We start from the raw sequence: 20,000 nt of genomic DNA, 5'->3' as shown, positions 1-20,000 counted from the left end.
AGGTGCTAAAATGACCTGTCTGCAGTCCAGATTTGTCAAATTAGGTGCATAATGGAATGAAAAACATGACTTAGAATACCCCATACTGTTGCACAGCTGAAATCCTATATCTGGGAGTAATGGAACAACTTTTCACTCTCAAAACTCTAGCAACTGGTCTCCTCAGTTCCTAAACATTTACAGAATTTTGTTAATTGAAGAGTTGAAGCAGCACAGTGGTAAACATGCTCCCCAACTTTTTTTGAAACATGTTGCTGGCATCAAATTCAAAATTAACATATATTTTCCATGAAATAGTCCAAATTTTCATTTTCAACATTTGATATAATATTGTCTATGTCCTTTTTGCTGATAAATATTGGTTTACCGAGACGTATATTATCACATTCTGTTTTTATTTGCATTTTACACAATGTCCCAACTTTTTCTGTTTTGGGGTTGTATATATGTATGGAAATGTTCATTCATTCGAGTTTTGGAGTAGGCAATCCCTATATCAAACTGTCTTCATATACCAATTCAAAGATTGCTGCAGGATACTTGTTGGTTAGACACGGAGAGTTCGATCACTTCGATCGCCACTAGGTGAAGCTCGGAGACTATTCAATATTTTGAAATAGGTTAGAAAGTCATACTTGTCAATTATTATAGTCATACTTGCCAAAAAAAAACATCTAAAAGAGAGAGAGAGAATCACCCACTTGGCACACAATCTCCATCTCACCTTTACGCATCACTTAAATACCTGATAGGCCTGTGCCATCAGTACGTGCACGGTGCACGATCAACACAACAGTTTCCTGCGTGACACCAGTCACAATAGAGGTCCTACAGGATACAAGTATTTTATTCAGTTCAAGCGTTTCAGTGGCTTTGTGGCAAAATTGCAGATTGAGGAGGTGTGCGCGATTTATGAGCAGGACATGAAATGTCAAAATATATGTCAGTGGCTACTATCCCATGGGTTAAGAGACTACAAGCAGCGCGCCGGCATGACTGTCATTCAAATCTGCACAGTGGAGCACACAGTCTCTGGCGCTCACAGTTGATACCGATGTCTTACCACCATGCAAACCTGGACAAATGGTTCACATTGTTCATTTAATTGTAGCTGGGATGACAACGCGACTTTCTGGAGCGGTGAGCATCCAGTAAACAATTTCCCTGTTCCAATTTTGACCGCAATTTCTATCATATGCTCTTTTTTATTTATCGTCGGGGTATCGGGTAATTTAATGACAATTTTGATGGTCGCCAAATACAAGGACATGCGTACGACAACTAATCTCTACCTATCTAGCATGGCATTGTCGGATCTTCTGATATTCTGTTGTATGCCTTTAGACTTATACAGAGTCTGGAGATACCGTCCCTGGTATTTCGGGGACCTCCTCTGCAAATTGTTTCAGTTTGTCAGCGAGGGTTGTACATATTCAACTATCCTGAACATCACCGCCCTGAGCGTGGAGAGGTACTTCGCGATTTGCTTTCCCCTAAGGGCCAAAGTTGTGGTCACCAAAGGGCGCGTGCGAGGAGTTATTCTGATTCTTTGGGCAGTATCATTTTTGAGTGCTGGACCGGTGTTTGTCCTGGTAGGAGTTGAACACGAAAATGGAACTAATATTTGGATTACAAGCGAATGCACTGCGACGAAGTACGCTATGCAATCTGGACTTTTTACCATTATGGTGTGGGTATCGAGCATTTTCTTTTTCTTGCCCGTGTTTTGTCTCACTATTTTATACAGTCTTATAGGACGCACACTCTGGAGAAGACCAAACATTTCTAGTCGAGATAAAAGCAACAAGCAGACTGTGAAAATGTTGGGTAAGTTTCTAATAACTGTCGTGCCTAATAACAAATGTATCGGAAGAGAAACATACGATTAACTGTCGTTTATGCCTGTCTAATTTAAGACAATATGCTACTGGTAAACCGTAAGAAACCATGATATTTTGTAGAGTTCATATGATGTGTTGACTGCGCTGATGTTTTGTGAGAGATGTTTCAATGTAAGCTATGTGCAAATGTGTATGCATCTTGAAATATTGGGGAGATTTGGATAAAAATAAAATTTGGATATTGTGGCACACTAAAGTGTAAACATTAAATGCCCCCAGGAATAAATGTCAGCGTTGGTTAATTTCAGCGTTTGGTTGCGCTGAATGAATAATCTCTACATTACACGCTGGAGAATTACAGTAGCCACTGAGCGTTTCGCTGTGATTGTTGTCTGCGTAATTTTGTAAACAAAAGTATGATAAACTGGTGCTTACAGTTAACTAAATGTTGTGTGTTTACAGTTGTGGTGGTGCTTGCATTTGTACTTTGCTGGCTGCCTTTTCACGTGGTTCGTTACCTGATATCCAAGTCGTTCGAGACTGGGTCTCCGTTGATGGCCGTCATCACGCAGTACTGCAACCTCATCTCCGTCGTACTCTTTTATCTGAGCGCAGCCATCAACCCCATACTTTACAACATCATGTCGAAGAAGTACAGGGTTGCAGCATGCACTCTCTTCGGCTTCAAGAAGACCCCAAGGAGAACAGCGTCCTCAGTAAAGGATGAAAGTTCACCAGGATTTACCGAATCAATTGCCAGCGTGTGACTGGACTATTAAACTAGAGTGACATTCATCTTTGCACATGGTAAAGTCATGCTCGTGCGCATGTCCTTGTATTTCTTTATCGGACATGATGGAAGAATAAGAATATGGCAGACACCTGTCCTACCTCACAAGTTGTTTTTAATACCATCACATTTATTAATTGAATAAATAAATTAATTAGGATTAAGGAAGTGATGGGTAGGCCATTATCTCTCTCTCTCTGTTCTGTCTGTCTCTCTCTCTGCCTGTCTCTCTCTCTGTGCTTGTGTGTGTGTGTGTGTGTGTGTGTGTGTGTGTGCGCGCTCGCGCGCGCGCGTGTGTGTGTGTGTGTGTGTATGAGTGAGATATTCCACATTGCCTTAAAAGAGAACCTCTCTGGCTGGAGGACAAAATGAGCACTGTAGATACAGCCCTGTGTCCTCCTGCACACTGACTCAGAGGTGCAGAGGTACAGCATCTTACTTTGAACTGTCGGTTGAAATGGCATCCTGCTTGTAAAACCATTCCTGCTTTCTCTGTGCAGCGCCTTTTACCAAAACATAATATATATGCACTGGATGTTAAGGACTCAAACATACATGTGACACTAAGGGCAGAGAACTGGGAAGAGATAACGTGTTAGTGTTACTGTAAAAGACCTTGCAGAGATAACACATCAGAAGGTCCGATGAGAGAACATAGTCATGATAATAACAGTTGTGGCATCAGATTGAGATTCTCACAAAATGATGACAAAGAAATGGTCACAGGAACGTTTCGTTTTCTGCTTTTTGTGAAGTGTGGCACATTGATGTTGACAAAATGTGCCTGGTAAAATGCAAAATGTTTAAAATGATTGCTGTTTTCGGTATGACATCAAAGCACTCAAATGAACTGTGTGTCTGTGTGTGCATGTGTGTGTCTGTGTGTGCGCACACGCAAATGTGTGTTTGTGTGCATGTGTGTGTGTGTGTGTGTGTGTGTGTGTGTGCATACATGTCTGTATGTGTGTCTGTGTCATAAGGAAGGTGGTACCAGACACTGTACTGACATAGCACCTGTGTGTATGTGTTTGTTTACAAAGAATTGTTCATCAGCCTTGCAAATAACAAAATATCCACGCGTCTGCTGAATGTATTTACTTTCAAGGACTGTATTTTGGTGAACAGCTGTAAAAAATCTGTAATAAGATGACATGAATGTAAATGTAATGATGTTTATATATAATGTAGATATTAATGTGTGTGTAATGAGATTGTGAATGTACAGTAAACTTGTCCACAACTGACCCAGTGCTGTCTGCAGTTACACAATGACTGGAGGGTGATGGGAATATGTGACCCTTGGATCATTTCTAGAAATTGTTGCAAAGAATTCATTAAGGTGCAGCAAGGTCACCATTAAGGTCTCAACGAGCCCCAAGGAAGGTGTCGGTAAATCAAGAAGCCTCTTGCAGGAGGCTGTAGGCGGGGAGGGGAGCCCTAAATCAGCTCTCGCAGGCATTGAGCATTGAGAGGAGAAGAAACATGGTCCTGTCTGTGAAAAGGCCAGACCTGGCAAATCCCCCCTCCCCCAAGTCATCGTTAGTCTTCCCCCAAGGGTGTAAAATGTAGCAGCGCCAGGTTTTTAAACTTAAATAACTGCCGCTCAGTTAGGATGGAGAAGAGAAAAATAATGAAGACTGGGAATGTTACCAGACTTACACACAATACCTCTGCATTCAGACACAATACCTCTGCATTCAGACACAACACCTCTGCATTCAGACACAACACCTCTGCATTCAGACACAATACCTCTGCATTCAGACACCATTCAGACACAATACCTCTGCATTCAGACACAATACCTCTGCATTCAGACACAATACATTAGTAGTTAATTAAAATTCGGAAGGCTTTGTTCATCTTAACTAATTTGATGAGGACACAGACCATACAAAAAAAGCTAAAATAGATTGAGATAAACAATTGGTAATGTTACTAAACTCGATGGCTGGCTGGTATAAGGGGGTAATTTTACTAAACTGGATGGGGGTCTGGTAAGAGGGGGTGGTTTTACTAAACCGGGGCACATTTCCCAAAACCATAGTTGCTAACTAAGTTAGCAACTTTGTTGGTTGCAATGCAATTACCCATTGACAACCAACTAAGCCATCCAGGGGAAACGCACCCCTGGATGGCGGTCAGGTATAAGAGGGTCGTTTGTTTCATTTGCAGCGATTCAAGATTCACTGTGAGGATGCCGACGCTTCACAACCACAAAGTCTATTAGAGATGCTAATAGTATCATCACAGTCTGTAGCCTGAAGATTAGTTTTGTTGTGTGTCTGTGTGAATAAAACATTTATAAAGCACACCACTGTGCAGTCTGTCCTACAAAGCAGATCATTATTGGTTAAGGAGTTGAAGGAAGATGCATTGTGTATTTTATTGATAATAATGTCTATGTTGAAGGAGAAGTTGTAGCACAATTGTGCAGTCCAAATACACATTATTTCAGGGGATTATTTCAGGTCATTTCATGGCTCGCTGTGAGTATGCCAGAGAAGATGAGGTCAAGATTACATAAAGCACATTTTATGGGTTTTATGGGTTAGATTGTCTCTTCAGACAGATCTGAGACTCATCGCAGCCTACCCTACCTGAACTGGTACGTCTCCAAATCATCCCCTTGGAATTCTAAGGTTCTATCTATGTTCTGAGTAGTTCTGAGATATTGAGCTTCAAAGTCTTAGAATTCCTTAAATAAGGCAGAACAAATCTCTTTAGACAAAATGTCCAAAAATGCATACAACTACAAGAACCACCTCACCTCAGCTTCTTAAGGTGTTACACAAGAATAAGAATAAGAATCAATAACTCAGTTTAGACAGAAATGCCAGATAGAACCTTATAATTCTAAGGGGATGAAATGTCTCCATCAGAGTCCATCATGTGGTGAAGTGAGGGCGCCAACTTCAGCAGCTGCTGGTGACAACCTCCTCCTTGGCATCTCTGCAGCCAGCCGGTGTCAGTGCCATGTGTTTTGCAGAGCTGCTTCACCTGTGTGCTTTTGAATGTGTTTCCATGGTTGCCACAGACTCACTGATTGCCTTGGATGATCCTGATTTGTGTTAGTGTCTGACAGCACGTGAGGGGAGAGGAGAGGAGGAGTGGAAAAGAGAGAGGAGAGGAGAAGAGAAGAGAGAGGAGAGGGGAAGTGAGGAGGAGAGAGGAGAGGAGTGGAGAGGAGGGGAGAGGAGAGGGTCCACTTGTGGGATAATTTTTATATGTCTCTCATTGAATGTTTTAGTATACCTACATACATGTAGTGAAATCTAATTACCATCCTCTTACTCTGACCCTTGTGCCATCTGAAACCCCCATGTTGGAATGTTTTGACTTAGGAAAGCTAAAATAACCCCTGTGTCACCGAACTAGGGGTGACCCTCCGGATGAGGGGTGGTAAACATTCTTATCTGTTAAAAAACAAGATGGTTAGGTGATCACTGGTGGTTGACAACTTGTGATTTTCCGTGGGTGTGTGTTAAGGGTATAAGAGTTGGCTTCACCCACAGATGTGTGGGCTTGTTACATTGACATTTCATGTAGGTAACATGCTCCTGGCGTCGTGAATAAAGCTGCAGTCTCATACCAAGTTGTCTTGGATTCATTTTGACCACACACTCACACTAACAGTCTGGGGAGGCGTGGTGGTGAGCTGAAAAGATTATTAGATGGGGTTGGACTCAGAGTCATGACAGTCAGTTGTCTCTCTGCTGTTGATTGGCTCAGTGCATATTCACAGTGCTTCACTTTTTCCACATTTTGTTATGTTTCAGACTCATCTTAAAATGGATTCAATTATTTATTTTTCTCATCAATCTACACACAATACTCCAGTCCTACTGGGTCCTTGGTTACCTGTCTGACCTAACACCTTTACCGTAATTTCCCAACTATTAGCCGCGGCTTATACATTGATTTTGCAAAATGTCTTCAGCTATGAGGTTAATACACAGGGGCAGTTAATATAGTATTAATGTGGCTTTGTTTCTTTTAACTTGCATAAAATACTGCCCCGTGGCTTAAACACAATGCGGCTAATACACCAGAAATTACTGTACCCATTAGATCTGAGAGCAGATGGAGGGGGTCATGGCTTTGTCTTGACTTAGTCACCTTCAGCTACGACCATGCACCCACCCACTCTGTCCAAGTGAGGAATGTTAGTACTGCCAAATATGCTTACAGTACATCTGATAAGATGAATGTTGGGACCTCTAAAGAATTTACAATATATCCATATAACACACTTGGTAAAATTAATTTGAATTTTACATGATGTGGTTAATTCCTAATACTGTATTTCTTTCCTGTATTAATATTACAGTTACAGTTAGAGACAATAAAACACATTTGGGGTAGTCAAACAGCCAAACAAAATTCATTACCCAAAAGCCTAAGGTAGAAATAATAATTAAAAAATCATGTGCGGTTGGGCCTCAACAACACATTTTTCTTGCTGTTTCTTTCATTGGGGTTTATCACAACTGACAGTGATCCATGCATCTGAACTCGGCATCAACACTGGGAACTGCAATGATGTTCCTGTGGTAATCATAGGAATCATTTGGAGAAGCTTTGTTGTTTTCAATGATGCCAACCGTGACAAGCTGTGCAATCATTTGAAAGACTCAATTTTACAACTCTATTTTTGCAGTGAAGTGTATGAAAGTTTCTTTATTAACTTTAGAAAGTTATTTTATGCACAAGACACAACAAAACACAGTCATTTGTCTCAGCACTGCTTGTGTGCTTGGCTTCACACTATGTACAAGGGGCTACATTGAGATTTTTGGTGGAAAAGATCAGGCAGTCTGCTGAGAGACCTGAACCAATAGATAGATACAAGTAGGCGGCATTTGACCATTAAACCACACATGATCCAAAACATACAGCCAAACAAGGCAAGAAATGGTTAACTGAGAACAATATCAACATTTTAGAGTGGTGGAGCCAGAGACCAGACCTCAATCTGTCAAAAAAGTGAGCACAAGGCCAGAGTGATAGCAAATAATCGTTCCTGACTCAAAACCCGGATTGCTGTTAAAAAGGTACAGTCTATAATCAAAGTATAAGTAAGTATAAAGTATATAAGTCAAGAAAAAATCAACAGTAAATCAATATTTGCCTTACCAGGGGTATGAATAATTTTGTTCTTAACTGCATGTGACATGAATGCTCATGAATACTTGCTCTATTCTGTATTGAATGTTGAACTATTTAGCCAATGGTTAATGGAGGAATTCTTCGTCAACACTTGGAGATTTAATGCGGACCTGTGAGCACTATAGTTTATCTTGTTCCCAAGACTCCTTTAAACAACAGCTAAACAGTCTGTTATAGCTGTAACATGGACCTCTCTGTGGAACACAGTCTGCTATAGCTGTAACATGGACCTCTCTGTGGAACACAGTCTGCTAGCTGTAACATGGACCTCTCTGTGGAACACAGTCTGTTATAGCTGTAACATGGACCTCTCTGTGGAACACAGTCTGTTAGCTGTAACATGAACACAGTCTGCTATAGCTGTAACATGGAACCTGGGCACGAAAGAGACATCAAAGGTTTGTCTGAAGGATATTGATAGTTTACTCCCAAATCAGAGCTCTTAGAATGGGTGGTATACAGTGGGTTTTATGGTGGCACATTTCTCTGCATGCCCTTTGCCTGACTTTACCCTCATCAGCATACAAACTAAACGAGACAGCAGATGGTGTGGAGAAAGCATTGCGCTCTAACTAAGAGAACATTTCACCAGGAGTACATGCATTTCAAGGCTATTACACAACCTGCCAATATTGTCTTCTTTACCAAACTGTCACTAAGCAATTGATTACATTATGGTTCCCAGTATGCTAAGCAATGACTGTCGAAAACAGCATACAGTACATGAGTTTCTTCCAAATCAGAAAAAATTAAAACATTTATTGGGCATAAATATATTACATATAAGCTACAGGTACTGATAAGTCTTACATACATTGGGTAGTATTTGCAAAAATCTATACATTAAAATTGATATGGCAGTTTCTTTTACATAATGCTTATGAAATTGTCTAACATTTACAATACAAGAAGAAATGTATGATTCTTAAAAATTGTAGACCATGAAAAGCTTGGAATGTTTCTCATTTTTTCGAACTTTGAGGTATAAAATACATTGTTTTGGAAAATAGTTCAAAACATTTGCTCTATACATTTACCAGGGAGCATTTTGGGAGTTTGGGAGAACTCTTCAGCAAACTACATTAAAAATCAATGCTTTTGCATTCAAACAAAAAATAATGGTATAAAAATAGTAACAAACTTGTTTGGGTAAAAAAAAGTTAGGTCTCTGAAAACCATTTGCTTAAAATTCTAAGGACTTCGTTCATCTTAACATATAATTTGATGAAGACACAGACCTTATAGATAAACAAAAACAAATTGAGATGAATGCAAACAACAATAATGATATAAGGTTTAAAGATCTTTTAGACATTACTGGATTTGTCTGACTTCCTATTTGTTAAAGCCATCTTCCTCCTGCTTTTAAAAAAGGTTGCAGCCTAAACAGATTTCATTAGGGATATAATCACTTGAAATAATTGAAATTTGATCACAATAAAGTTTATGAAGACTAATATTTTGCTTTTTAAAAAGTGCTTCATTTCTGTTAGTTGACATATAATATCTCTATATAACTCTATATATCATTCCATAGCAAAATACTGGATGCGTTCCCTACTGAGCTATGATGCATGGAAAAAGAATACTTGCTCAAAACAGTCTGATTGTATCTCTGACCCCTCAGAGTGAAATTGTACAGAGAACTTCACCTCAATAAGGGGCTACACAAATAAATGGCACAATTTTCTCTACAAAAAGAAAAAAAGGTGTAATCACAGATCAAGTTATCATTTTCCTCTTTCAAGATAATAATGCTCTATAGTCACAAAGGATTTGTCACACAACCCTTTAAATAAACAGCAGACAAAGAAAGATAAGTAAGGTGGACAGGTCTCAGCTTTGGCAAACGGTATATCATAAGCTTCAGAACACTATTAAGCCATACCAAAGTGTAGCGAATTATATCCCATTACAAAACACCATAACCTGGTTAAACATCTGCTACAAACTCTCTATGCAAATACAATGGGCTGAAAGCACAGCTCTTCTCTGAAAGGTGATGAATAGGCATTCGGTTATATGTAAATGTAGATGTTATCAGCATGTTGCTTGCTACATGTACCAAATTATGGAAAGAAACGTCATCAAAGGGTTATTATTATTATTAGGAATGCTGGCCTTAATCATAAATCTAAAACATCCAAAACAAACAAACAGAAATAACATGCTACAAGAGAAAAAAAATAGTACGTAACTACATGTCTCTTAATTTTTTTAAAAATAAATAAATGAAGATTGCACTGTAATTGGCATTTAAAGTACTGAATGCAATATATAGTATAAATAAAACTAAAAGAATTATACCTTAGATTCCCATTTACTTTGGCAAAGGTATCTTGAGCTAGTAAACGATTTTGCTTACGGACACAAAGGAGCAAGGCACAGAAGCACACTGAGAGCAGAGGTGCGAGGATGCAGGGGAACAGAGAGTGAGCCAAACAAACAAACAAAAAAATCAATAATAATAATAATAATAAAAACAATAGTGTTTGCAGCACCCTCCTGGTAACAAATAATTAATTTCTTCACCTCTTGAAAGTCCGTGTCCCTGAGGTACGATGCATGCTGTCAGTCAAAAATGAGGGAGGGGCTTACTGACCACTAAAAGCCCTGCACCCTGACAATTCCCCTTCTTTTTTCCCTTGCTTTAAAGAAAGACGTCTGTCTGCAGGTCTATAGGAGGATCTCTTTGGATTTGTGGAATCTGATGTTTTGTACCTTGGCTGATGAAGCGCATTACACGGCCCTTTACCCCAATAGTGATTGGCATACATGTTAAGGTTCTTGGTTGGTGTTTAAAGATTAAGGAGGGGTTCACTGCTAGAATTGTGTCATGAAAGCACCTTTTGAAATTGAACAGAATTTTGAAGCCACTGCAGGAGAGAGAGACAGAGAGAGAGAGAAAGAGAGAGAGAGAGAGAGAGAGAGAGAGAGAGGATCATTAAGGGGTATTACAAAGACAGATGATGATTCACAGAGCGCGGAGCAGCGGCTCGAGGAATTCTTTCACAGCAACGCACTGGCTTTTGCTTTGATTGGATTTCTTGTGGCACTAGTCATTCAACAGTCGTCCTGGTCCCTGGGTCTGTAGTGAGAGCAGTGAGATCTGACTCCAGAGGTAACGTTAGCGCATGGAGCAGAGGAACTTCTGGGGCCTGACCGATTCGGTCCGATAAGCGCAACAACACGACAAGCAAGAGTTTTAGGACTGGAGTGACAGACACCGTCACGAACGGACAGCCTGACGAAGCTCCAGGACGCGCCCCTGTTCACTAGTCGGGTGCCTGTGGCAGGCCGGCACTACATCAGGGGCTTGTGTACGATACGGTACGGTACGGCCACCTCCCACGTTTCACCTGCACCACTACTGACCACAGATTAAAAAACAAACAAACAAACAAACAAAAAGCACCAAAGTATGTGAGCCGACTCATCCTCCAAGACACTCCATTTGAGAAGCCTACTCAAACCCAAGATTTCTCAAAATAAACTGTGTTCATAGAATTATATATATTTTAAATATCATTAGATAACCGGTTCGATTTTCCTTGGAGATTATATATATATATGTAAATATGTGTGTGTGTGTGTGTGTGTGTGTGTGTGTGTGTGTGTGTATCTATATATAAAACACATGATAGCAGCATTACGATAACCACAAACAGATTGCAACTTTTGCTTTGGCAGCTTCAATGCAAGAGCTCCAGACTTGCCTTTTGATTGACATGTGATTCATTGGGAGGATCAAACCAATCAAATCAGATGCTACATGTTCTAGAGGCCAAACTGCCAGGCTGGAGCCATCCACTAGTGTTGAGTTCCTTTTGAACACTGTGATTTCTCTTGTAAAAAAACGAACAGTACAAAGAACAGCATTTAAAGATCAACAACGAAATCAGACTACGATCAATAAAGCTGTGATGCCTATCCTTGAATATGGCTGTAACGAGGCAGAAAATGTCTGCAGCAAACTAGGTGAGATAAAAAAGACACATAAAAGGCCATAAAGGTATAAAGAACATTACATTTCTTATTTTTAGTTGTACACCATTAATGGATTAAAAAAGAACATGCAAATCATTTGGCTACAGGACTATTTTTAAGGCTTAAAACATCCGAGTTTTGTGTTCTCAACCATGACGGTGTGGTAGATGTAACAGGCTTTTTTTGGCAGATGTGGCAGATCCAAAGACGAGATGAGAGAATGAATGAGTGAGCAAATGAGAGAGAGAGAGAGAGAAAGGGAACTGAGAAGAGTCACAGTGAAGAAAAAGAATGTGCAGGTCAAAAAGACTAACAAGCCTGAATACATAAGTTGGACTACACCGGTAGCGTCAGACATATACCTCAAGTGTTTGATGATTTCTTCTCATATCTCACTGAAGAGCTACTACTGAAAAGTTTCTTTGCTTGTTTGCTTGTTTGTTTGTGTATTTGTCTTCCCCTCGTTGTGCTCTTTTCCTCTCGGCAGTTCCATCACTTCATGAAGAAGTACTGCAGGATGAACGCCATGAGGATGGAGAGGGCCGCGAAGGCGCACACGATGACCGCCGCGAAGCGCTCGTCTGTCGAGATGATGCCGGCGGGGACGACGGCGCCAGCTGCTGCGGCGGCGGCGGCGGCGGTTGCGTCGGCGGTCGGGGAGGGCTCGGGGCGGCGCGGCGTGAAGAGTGAGGACGCGCTGAGAGGGCCGCAGAGCTCCTGAGCGCTGTCCTGGCAGCGTCGGCACACGCACACGCGGAAGCGGTACTCCGTGTTGCACTGCAGGAGCATCTGGTGGGACGTCTCCTCGCCCTTGTACACCTGGAGGAGGGTCGGGGGTCAGGGGGAGAGGAAGGGAGAGAATGGGAGAGATGAGCAAAGGGGCTGGTTGGTCACACACACTCATCATCAGCTTTTGCTTGAGGGAAAACCTACTTACAAAGCCTTTTAGTCTAAACAGAGCTCGCTCTCTCTCTCTCTCTCTCTCTCTCTCTCTCTCTCTCTCTTCAAATCAAATCAAATGGTGCTTTATTGGCATGAATGAGTAAAGTCATTGTTGCCAAAGCTACAAGTATAACATGTTAATAATCAACTTTACATTAGTATTGATCTCTTTCTTTCTCCCTTGGTATGTGCATGTAACTGTGTGTGTGTGTTGTGTATCAGCTACTGGTACACTGTTATAATATATAACCTACAGCACGGGTCCCCAAATAGTTTGGCCAAATTATGTCAAGCATGCCAAACCAAGGGCCAAAGCATCCAGGATTAAAAACGCATACACCCGCAAACATTTAAAAATGAACACTCACACATATTTCTATATCTGACTCTGACCAAAAACATTTACTGCACCACTGAAAACAAATTAGCAAGATTGTGAATTTAAAACACCTGCCCAAAGTATCATGATACTAAATCATCTTGATAGGCTACTAAAAGGATTCTAGTATAGGGCAAAAACCAAAACATATGCACAGGAATGTACAGGAATGACCAACATAGAACTTAACATTTAAAGAAATCTGAAAATATTGTCAATGTAAGATAGTGGATGTGAAAGCAACCAATACAAAATGACTTAGCCTACTGTGCCACAGTGTGTTCAGAAATAATGAGATTAATAAAGATTTTAGAATGGATACTGTTGAATAGTTTGCTAGGTTCATTGCTAGATTTCATTGTTGCTATACCAAAATCCTTTAACTTTCTATGTTTGATTCTGCTCTTGTTACCTTGCTAGATAGTGTTAGATCACAAGTTATTTAACCGTGGAATTCATCACGTTTACATGTTGGCAAAATGAGATGTTTATTTTGTTCATTCTTTAGCTTGTTTGACTTTTACACACGCACATAGCTGCTATAAAAGGGAACCTTTATAATCAGCTGGAATTCACTAGTTCTTCAAATAAAAGGTAAAACACACACATGTCGGCGGTGGCCACTCACTTGGCTTGCGACCGGATGTGGCCCACGGGCCGCTATTTGGGGAACCCTGATCTACAGTATACTGTATGACACATTTTCTCTATGTAGAAATTTTTTTGTTTACACTCATACTGTACATTCAGATCAAAAAACATAACTGCTTTGTTGTCTACCTCAGAGTTTTTCACATTTTGTGTCTATGTTCTGTGCTGGCTGTCCAGTTCCATCTTACTGAGATGAGCTCAGCTACATACACATAAATATGATTAATTTTCTGTAAGTAGAACACATGATGTTCCCCCCAAAACCAATGACTGACTCATTTTGACCATTTACTGCAGATACAAGTCTGAAAGAGAATTTTCTTTATCACTTATTTTCAGAGCCAGCGCAATTATCTGGATTATAAAAAATAAGCAATGTTCTTTTTAGGTTGTTCAGATACACAGGCACTCAAACTAATACTGAGGCATGCCTTATCCTAAAAGGAAAACATACATTTTTCATTCAGCATGCGGCACTGGTACTGTCAAGAGTAGCAGAATTTGAAAAAAGGCATACTTTTCACCATGGCAGCCAGAGAACTTTTATTTGTCTATCACAATGGTGCCATAACAACACACAGAATGATGTTGTTATGGCATTTCGTTGCTCCTGTTTCTAAAAACTTATCAGCCCCACCAAAACCCCAACATATGACTACAGTAAGTGCTACTCACTGCTGACATGGGCATAACTCACCAGGAGACCAGGAATGTGTTTCAGAAGGAAGAAATATGAAATCCTGGTACCTTTGTGGTGAGGCTGAGGACTAGACGCTCACATCCTCTTTATAAGGCTGTGCAAGTGCTGAGTTCACATGTTGCAGTCACAGACTGTTTATAAGGGCATGCTGGACATGTCTAAGACCAAGTTCTTTGAGGATATTCCTTTGATCTGCAAGCACTAAAGCCACTATCTTCATGGTGTTTTATGGTTTACTAGATGCCAGACTGACAAGTCTTTTATAGCCCCCAAATGTCTCCACAAATCACAAGTGCAAATGATGCAGTAAAAAGTGCACATTAATGTCACTTGCCCCCACAGACCCATGGCAATCAGTGGGTATCTCTATTCAGCAGCACCAATGAGGCATTATTGGGTGTTGTAAAGACTTATGAGAAGAAGTCTCCTTCCTTTTTAGCACAGCCATGGATGTGCAGCCATGGCAGGTTTCTGTGTGAATACTAACTAATGAGGTAGACGGTGATGGATTGCTTGTCTCTACGGAGTGCCATTCCCACAGAGATCGCAGCTGTCACTCCAGTGAAGAGCTTATGGATGGCCCTGTTTTCTCCAGAACTGGCGAGCACAAACACTTCCTAATAGACCCACCGGTGAGATGACATCAGGGACAGCACAAAACGCTAGCAGGTTTTGTGACGCACAATAGAGGGAAGGTACACTGCAGAAGCTACGCAGCGCAGACACAAAACAATGTGGACTTGCACTCACTTCAGAACATGTTCAGTTTCATTTCTGAACTGTTCCAAATTCAAGTTGCGTAAATGAAGTCCCAGTGAGTAGAAGGAGAGAGAGTCTCACCTGCTTGTAGTCCAGCTCTCTCCCGATGAGCATCTGCAAGCTGTAGATGATTGGGTCTCCTCGCATGGGGGGCACTGACTCCCAGCTCACCTCACACACGTTCCCCTCCAGCTGACACACCCTGGGTGCTGGGGGAGCACACACAAATGTCCAAGAAATGAACACACATACATACATACACAAACACGCATGCATTCAAGGTTGCACACACACACACACACACACACACACACACACACACACACACACACACACACACACACACACACACACACACACACACACACACACACACATACACACACACCAACAGAGAATGAGGCACTGGCTCATCACCCTCAACTAGCATTCACAAACTTAACTCAAAAGGTCTAGGAGTATGTGCTGAGATTACCTCTAAGTGTGGGGGGCACAGACTTGGTAGTGGTGAAGCAGTAGGTGTCTGAGTGCGGGCCCTCGCCAGCCTCGCTGACCGCCTGGATCCTGAAGCAGTAGGAACTGGACTCGGCCAGCCGTTGCATCTTGTATGTGTGGCTGGGCCCACGGTAGATGGTCTGGAACCTGGACAAGGGTGCAGGGGGGGGGGGGCATGTAACCTTAGTGCTGGTGGTCAGACTGAGCTGTTCAAATTACAGAATGCAGCAGTCATCACTCATTTAAGATGAGTGACAACAATACAAGCAAAATGCAAACTATTTAGGGTGCATCATTAGGCTGCCTATTTTTGTTGTATCTCATGAATGACTTATAGTGGCGCAAAAAGTGGGTATGCGCTATATGCGGCGCATAGGGGTGCAGCACCATGGGGGGCGCCAAAGCGATGGTAAAAATAATAATAATAATAACTAGATGTACCGCATAGCGGTACAAAATATGACCGCCGCTCAGTCCTGTACATCCGTTCCGCGAAAATAAATCACACTTCAATTTGTCTCCATCTTTTACTCCATCCCCCACTCTTGAAACTTTTGTGTATGCTTGTTTGGCATGCCTGAGTGTGTGTATGCGGCTGCACAGAAAGTAGCCTACTGGTGCTGAAAAGCACTGTAGCATTGTTATAAAACCTTTAAAATCTCTAAACAATCACAGTAGGGCAGTTCATCACAGTTCATCCATTGCAACTGGATTGATGAAAGGTCACTTACACCTGTAGGCTACATTGTATTTGGGAAAAGCAAAAGGTATCAGCATAATGTTATTTATTTATAAACAAAAACATCTCTGTCAGTTCTATGCCGTTTTCAACAGCTATCAAAAACAAAGGTCATTTTTGGATGGATGGATTTTTTGTGAATGTTTCTTCTTCTACATAAGATTTTAGTCATCTTTATGCACAAATTAAGTAACAGTAGTCTGAAACGTTATTATTAATGCACAAATTAAGTAACAGTAGTCTGAAACGAAATGCTGTTTTACATCTAACCAGTGGTGCAAATAACTGACATGTCCAAATGGGCCTTGATGAAATGCGTCGCTAGACTGTTCATGGTCAAGTTGTAATAAAATTCACGCAGCTCCATGAGTCAAGGAAAGCGCGAATGAAGTAGCCACTTCTAAATGTGGGACCCACTACACAGTAGCTTAAGGTGTGTTGCTAAAGCAGCCATAATGAAATGGCCCCCGGGGACGAAACAAAATTTTTCCTTAAAAGTCTAGTGGGGCTACATACCCACCAAATTTCATGTGCACCGGTGTTTCGGTGTCCCGGGTATCGTTGACCAAAAATTCAGGAAGTAGATGACGGAAAAAGAAAAAAAATCATTATAATATGACCGCCGCTAGCGAAGCTAATAATATATTTGGTAATTTGGTATATTCTATATGTAGCTACTGTTGTACGTTTCTAAATCATTTCTGTGCATTTCCTCAATGTTAAATAACATTTTAGAGGACTAACAGGCTAGAGTAGGCGCCCTATCTCATAAGATTCTATCATCGAATTTTGACATAGAAGAGGGAGTGTGGGCGCCGTGAGCGCTGAGTGAGCAGGTACGAGTAGTGAGTTTTCGTCTATGAAAGATGGATACAGCAAAAAAAGCTGTCGGGGGCTAAAAATAGAAAAAGAAAGGGAAAATGAGATGGCATGTCAAGGGATGCGCAAACTGCAAACAGAAATGTCACACTAGCAACAACTCATTACATGTTTCCATTTCATAACAATGAAGACTCCTTGTAATAATTTAATATGTGCTGTCAATGTGGCGCAAACAAAGACTGGAGTTGGATCAGCCTTATCCTTTGTGAGCAACAGCTGACAAAAGGACATTATGAGAACCGTTTAGACTCTCTTAAAGTGAGAATGCAACATTTAACAATACTTCCAAGTTCAAATCGGCAGAATTTCTTAAAAAATAATGATGTGTAATACATTATTGGCCTTTTGTTTTACTTTAGTGTTTGTGTTTTGTGTTTTTTTGGGGGGTGGGGGGGGGGGGGGTAATTTGTTGTTGCATACCCTTCAAAAAATGGGTAGCTGCGCCCCTGAGTGTACTGTTATCATTGCTAGATTACTGAGAGTAGAGAGAGAGAGCGAGAGAGAGAGACAAGACAGAGAGAGAGGGAGTGAGGGAGAAAGAGAGAGAAGCCAGATTCTTTCTATTTGTAAATGTGTACATTTGTGTGTGTGTGTGTGTGTGTGTGTGTGTGTGTGTGTGTGTGTGTGTGTGTGTGTGTGTGTGTGTGTGTGTGAGGTGAGAGAGAGACAGAAAGAGAGAGAGAGAGAGAGAAAGAGAGACAGATTCCAGATTCTGTGTGAGTGTCTATTTGTAAATGTGTATATTTGTGTGAATGTGTGTGTGTGTGTGTGTGCGTGTTCATCAGTCTCCGACAGCCTGTTTGTTTGTTTTGAGTAATGACCCTTGTCTAGACTGGCAAAGGCAGTGTGACCGCCTCATGCCATCTCCATTACTGGCCATGCACCACAGCTGGACATCACTGGTAACCACATGCCAGCTATATAAAACAAACACAGCAGCAAATAAGGCTGCGTAAACAAAAACAAGGGACAGCTGTCTTTTAATGATGCATTTAATAGGAGCCCTGCGGGGTCCTCATTTAGTTAATACTGTAGTTTGATGAGAGACATTTGGCTTGATGAAGTGGATGCAAGAAGCTGACTCCGATAAGTGAGGACACTGGGAAATCCTGTGTATTTAATCTAGGAATAACTAGGAACTAGACTAGGAATAAATGCCATTCACAAGCCTGGAGTGCTCAATATGGGTCCATGTATGCAGCATACAAGTTTACAAAAAATATAACTTTAGCTTATCCAGGCAAATGTAAGAAAAATAATATACAATAATGGATTTTGTATAACACACATTGTGTATAAAAAGTAAGAAAAACTTCAAATAAACCTCAGTTTATATTACACATTAATTTATCATGTCAGAATATACTAAATTTCAGGTACATACTGGTGTCTACAGGCTACTTGCAGCATGCATAAAACCACTCAGTTGTGGGTTGAGGTCCCACAAGGGGCCCAACAGCCCAGTGAATCAGAATCGGTTTGTGCTTTAATCCAAAGGAAGAATGAAGAACACAAATGCATTCCGATGTATAGCCTGCTCCCATTTATTAACTTGTTTACTCCGACAGTGACACTGCCCTATGGAATAGGCTATGCTGTATGTTATTTAGTTACATATTTACATCTTACATAAAACCGCACCAACTGACGTCATTTTAGTACCAAACAAAAATGTACATTTGTTATCATCCAAAAATAGACCCTAGATTGTTGTTAGACCTGAGTTTCCCCTTTAACATTTGAAAATGGAGGTTTGGCAGATAAAAACAGGGCAAAGGGACAGAAAGAAAGAAAGAAAGAAAGAAAGAAAGATAGTTTCTAGACAAACAGTCAAATAGTGACTGGGCCATTTTCCCAAGCTGCACTCTGGCGTTTGATGAAGAATGCACTTCTAAAGACATGGCGACTCTCTATTATATGGAAGAATATTAATGCTATATAAAACCCGAACTGATTCTTTGTCCACTTGAAAACCCGAAAAACTGATTCATTGTCCACTTGAAAACCCGAAAAACTGATTCATTGTCCACTTGAACGTTTTTCACATTTTGTCTCTATTTTCTGTGCTGGCCTGGCTGTCCAGTCCCATTTAACTGAGATTAACTTGTTTTATGTAATTACAGGCAAAAGGGAGGAAAGCTCTATGCATTATTCATTTCCTTTTTGGAGTGTGTGTGTGTGTGTGGGGGGGGGGGGCGGGCATTGTATTTCTTAATTCCTGATTCCTCTGCAGATGATTACAGCAAAAAAGTATTGTTCTAGCTAATATGACTAACGAAGTCCACACATAAACTATAACGATGATGACATAATACATGAAGAATGATATCACAGGGATCTCTTCTAGAGCTATTTTGAGAACGATAAAAAGGTGACAGCCAATCAGAATCTATCAAATTTTAGACATCACATTCATCAACACCAGGAGAGACTTTTATCGTTGGACAGTGTGGACGCTTTTATTGTTATAGTTATAGTTCTCTTTATAGTTCTGTTTATAGTTATAATTCCTGGTGTGAACGGCACTTAACATTTTATCATGTCCGTGACCTGAAGATAAGGGCACAATCATTGTTACGTAACGTTGCAGAAACACGCGTAAAATGTTAGTAGGCTACATTATGTGCATTATCAACTGCTAGAGAACTTCATTTTGAAGCATGGAG

General features: G+C 40.8%; 2 protein-coding genes and 1 long non-coding RNA gene across 3 annotated transcripts in view; 2 read left to right on the top strand and 1 right to left on the bottom strand.

The window, feature by feature from the left end:
- The first annotated feature begins 617 nt into the window (after positions 1–617).
- LOC121724144 lies at positions 618–13,547 on the top strand. Its single transcript, XR_006035143.1, has 3 exons — positions 618–628; positions 3,268–3,270; positions 13,461–13,547. It is a non-coding gene; the product is annotated as an uncharacterized LOC121724144 (long non-coding RNA).
- On the top strand, positions 1,068–2,670 carry ghsra (growth hormone secretagogue receptor a). Its single transcript, XM_042110435.1, has 2 exons — positions 1,068–1,827; positions 2,304–2,670. The coding sequence occupies exons 1-2, from the start codon at positions 1,068–1,070 to the stop codon at positions 2,606–2,608; spliced, it is 1,065 nt and encodes a 354-aa protein (XP_041966369.1). The 3' UTR covers positions 2,609–2,670.
- Positions 8,533–20,000, bottom strand: part of fndc3ba (fibronectin type III domain containing 3Ba) — a 115,984-nt gene continuing 104,516 nt past the window's right edge. Inside the window, exons 24-26 of the mRNA XM_042109959.1 lie at positions 15,694–15,860; positions 15,300–15,427; positions 8,533–12,606 (exon numbers count right to left, since the gene is read on the bottom strand). Coding sequence (XP_041965893.1) covers positions 12,280–12,606; positions 15,300–15,427; positions 15,694–15,860 — 622 coding nt within the window. The 3' untranslated portion in view covers positions 8,533–12,279. The remainder of the gene's footprint in view (positions 12,607–15,299; positions 15,428–15,693; positions 15,861–20,000) is intronic.

The sequence above is a fragment of the Alosa sapidissima genome, chromosome 1 (genome assembly GCF_018492685.1).
Source record: "Alosa sapidissima isolate fAloSap1 chromosome 1, fAloSap1.pri, whole genome shotgun sequence".
In the NCBI taxonomy this organism is placed as follows: domain Eukaryota; kingdom Metazoa; phylum Chordata; class Actinopteri; order Clupeiformes; family Clupeidae; genus Alosa; species Alosa sapidissima.
This window is presented reverse-complemented; position numbering and strand designations above follow the sequence as displayed.